This window comes from Trachemys scripta, chromosome 16 (assembly GCF_013100865.1).
Source record: "Trachemys scripta elegans isolate TJP31775 chromosome 16, CAS_Tse_1.0, whole genome shotgun sequence".
Classification (NCBI taxonomy): Eukaryota; Metazoa; Chordata; order Testudines; family Emydidae; genus Trachemys; species Trachemys scripta.
Window position 1 is genome coordinate 10,528,754 of NC_048313.1, and position 1,796 is coordinate 10,530,549.

General features: G+C 62.4%; 1 protein-coding gene across 3 annotated transcripts in view; it reads left to right on the forward strand.

The window, feature by feature from the left end:
• Positions 1 to 599, forward strand: part of S100A13 (S100 calcium binding protein A13) — a 7,566-nt gene extending 6,967 nt beyond the window's left edge. For all 3 annotated transcript variants that reach the window (XM_034792979.1, XM_034792978.1, XM_034792977.1), the window contains exon 3: positions 379 to 599. In XM_034792979.1, coding sequence (XP_034648870.1) covers positions 379 to 516 — 138 coding nt within the window. In that variant the 3' untranslated portion in view covers positions 517 to 599. The remainder of the gene's footprint in view (positions 1 to 378) is intronic.
• The last annotated feature ends 1,197 nt before the right edge of the window (positions 600 to 1,796 follow it).

Below are 1,796 nucleotides of genomic sequence, written 5' to 3' on the forward strand. Positions count from 1 at the left end.
CTATCTATCTATCTATCTATCCCCATCCACCCCATCTATCTATCTATCCCCATACAAACCCCTCTCTTTATCCCCCTTGCTGTCTGTCTAATTGATACCATGGTACCAGAGTGACCCCACCTAACCCAGAGCCCAGAAGCCGCCTGGCACCGGTCCTGCTGCTCTAACCACGGGACGTTTTGCCCCTGCTGTTAGCCTGCAAGTGCCTCCCCCTGCCCCCTGGCTCCTGCACTCTGCCCCCATCGGCCCTTGGCACGGAGCAGAGGAAGTGGCTGGTCTGATCTCCTGGGCTCCGTCCCTCCCCGGCCTTGCTCCACTGCAGCCGCTGGCCCCTTGGCGCCAGGCACTGACCATCTCTCCCCCTGCCCTCCCTCGCAGGACGTGGGCTCCCTGGATGAGAAGATGAGCAGCCTGGATGTGAACAACGACGAGGAGCTGAAGTTCAGCGAGTACTGGCGGCTGATCGGGGAGCTGGCCAAGGACATCAAGAGGGAGAAAGTGGGGAAGAAGAAGTGACCGGGGGCAGGGAGGGCTGGAGGGGCTTCCTGGGGCCGACCTGCTCACTCCAGCCATGAATAAAGCGTTCCCTCCGAGGCTGAGCATGGCTCCGTTTCTTAGGGCGAAGGAGGGTGTCCTGCTCCAGGCGGCCGTGATTCCCTGGCCCAGTCACCTCCTGGCTCTGCGCAAGGCCCCTGCCTTGCACAACCTGAGCTCAGCGGCCGAAGGGGCCCGGAGGCGATAGGAGGCAGGGTCTCTGGGGGTGTGCGGGGGGGGGCTGCCCTGGCCAGGCCTCTCCCACCAGGTCGTAGGGGTCGTTGAGTTGCTGCAGAGATCCCCGGTACCCCCCTGAAATCCCCGCCAGCAATCTTGCGCCCCGCCCCAGGCCCTGGCCACATTCTCCAAGGGACCTTTACTCAGCCATGGGTGCCGCTGTCTGGGGCTGAGACCCCCGACGGTGCTCAGTGTTAGCCTGGTTAATTCACCCAGCCTCTAGCCCCCATGTGAGGAGCCTTAGCCCTGTCCTGTCCACAGATGGCGAAGCGACTTGCACGAGGTCACACAGCAAACTGGTGGCAGATCAGTCCTGATTCCCAGCCCCCCCTGCTCTAGCCACTAGACCCCACTCCCTGCCCAGAGCTAGGAATGGAACCCAGGAGTCCTGACTCCCAGCCCCCCTGCTCTAGCCACTAGACCTGGCCCCTCAGACATACAGAGAAGGCCCGGGGAGGCAGTGCCTAGCAGGGGACGGGCTAAGCAGAGGGATGGGGCCTTTGGGGAGCAGAGGAAAGTCATGAACATGTTCCTTTTGTCTGTTCTGCACTGCTGTCCCGGGCGTCTCCCCAGCGAGCCCTTTTCACCCTGGGCAGACAGGGACACCGGGGCCCCTCGGAGCGGCCTGCTGGGGCGGCCGTTGTGCTGAGAAGAGAGATCATCCCAGAGGAACCTGCAGCACCACAGGCCAGGAACCAGTTTCCACCCTGCTAATTCTACGACGCGCCGTGCTGAACCCCTGGGGCCTCCCCTCGCACGCTCCCTATGGCCACCACCTGAGAGGCAGCCAGTCACACAGGGACCCCTCGCCCTCTGCTAAGATGCAGCCGTTTCTGGGGTGGAGGCAGCAGCTGATTACCAGCCCCTCAGAACGCACCATGCCAGAGCAGCTTAGGACAGGACAGCCCTGGGAAAGTATCTGGAGTTTTAGCTTGGCTGTAGTCACCTACCCTGGTATTTAGCTAGGCCACGGGGGCTAACACCCTGGCTCCTGTGGACAGCGGTGGGGGCTATTCAGTGAACAC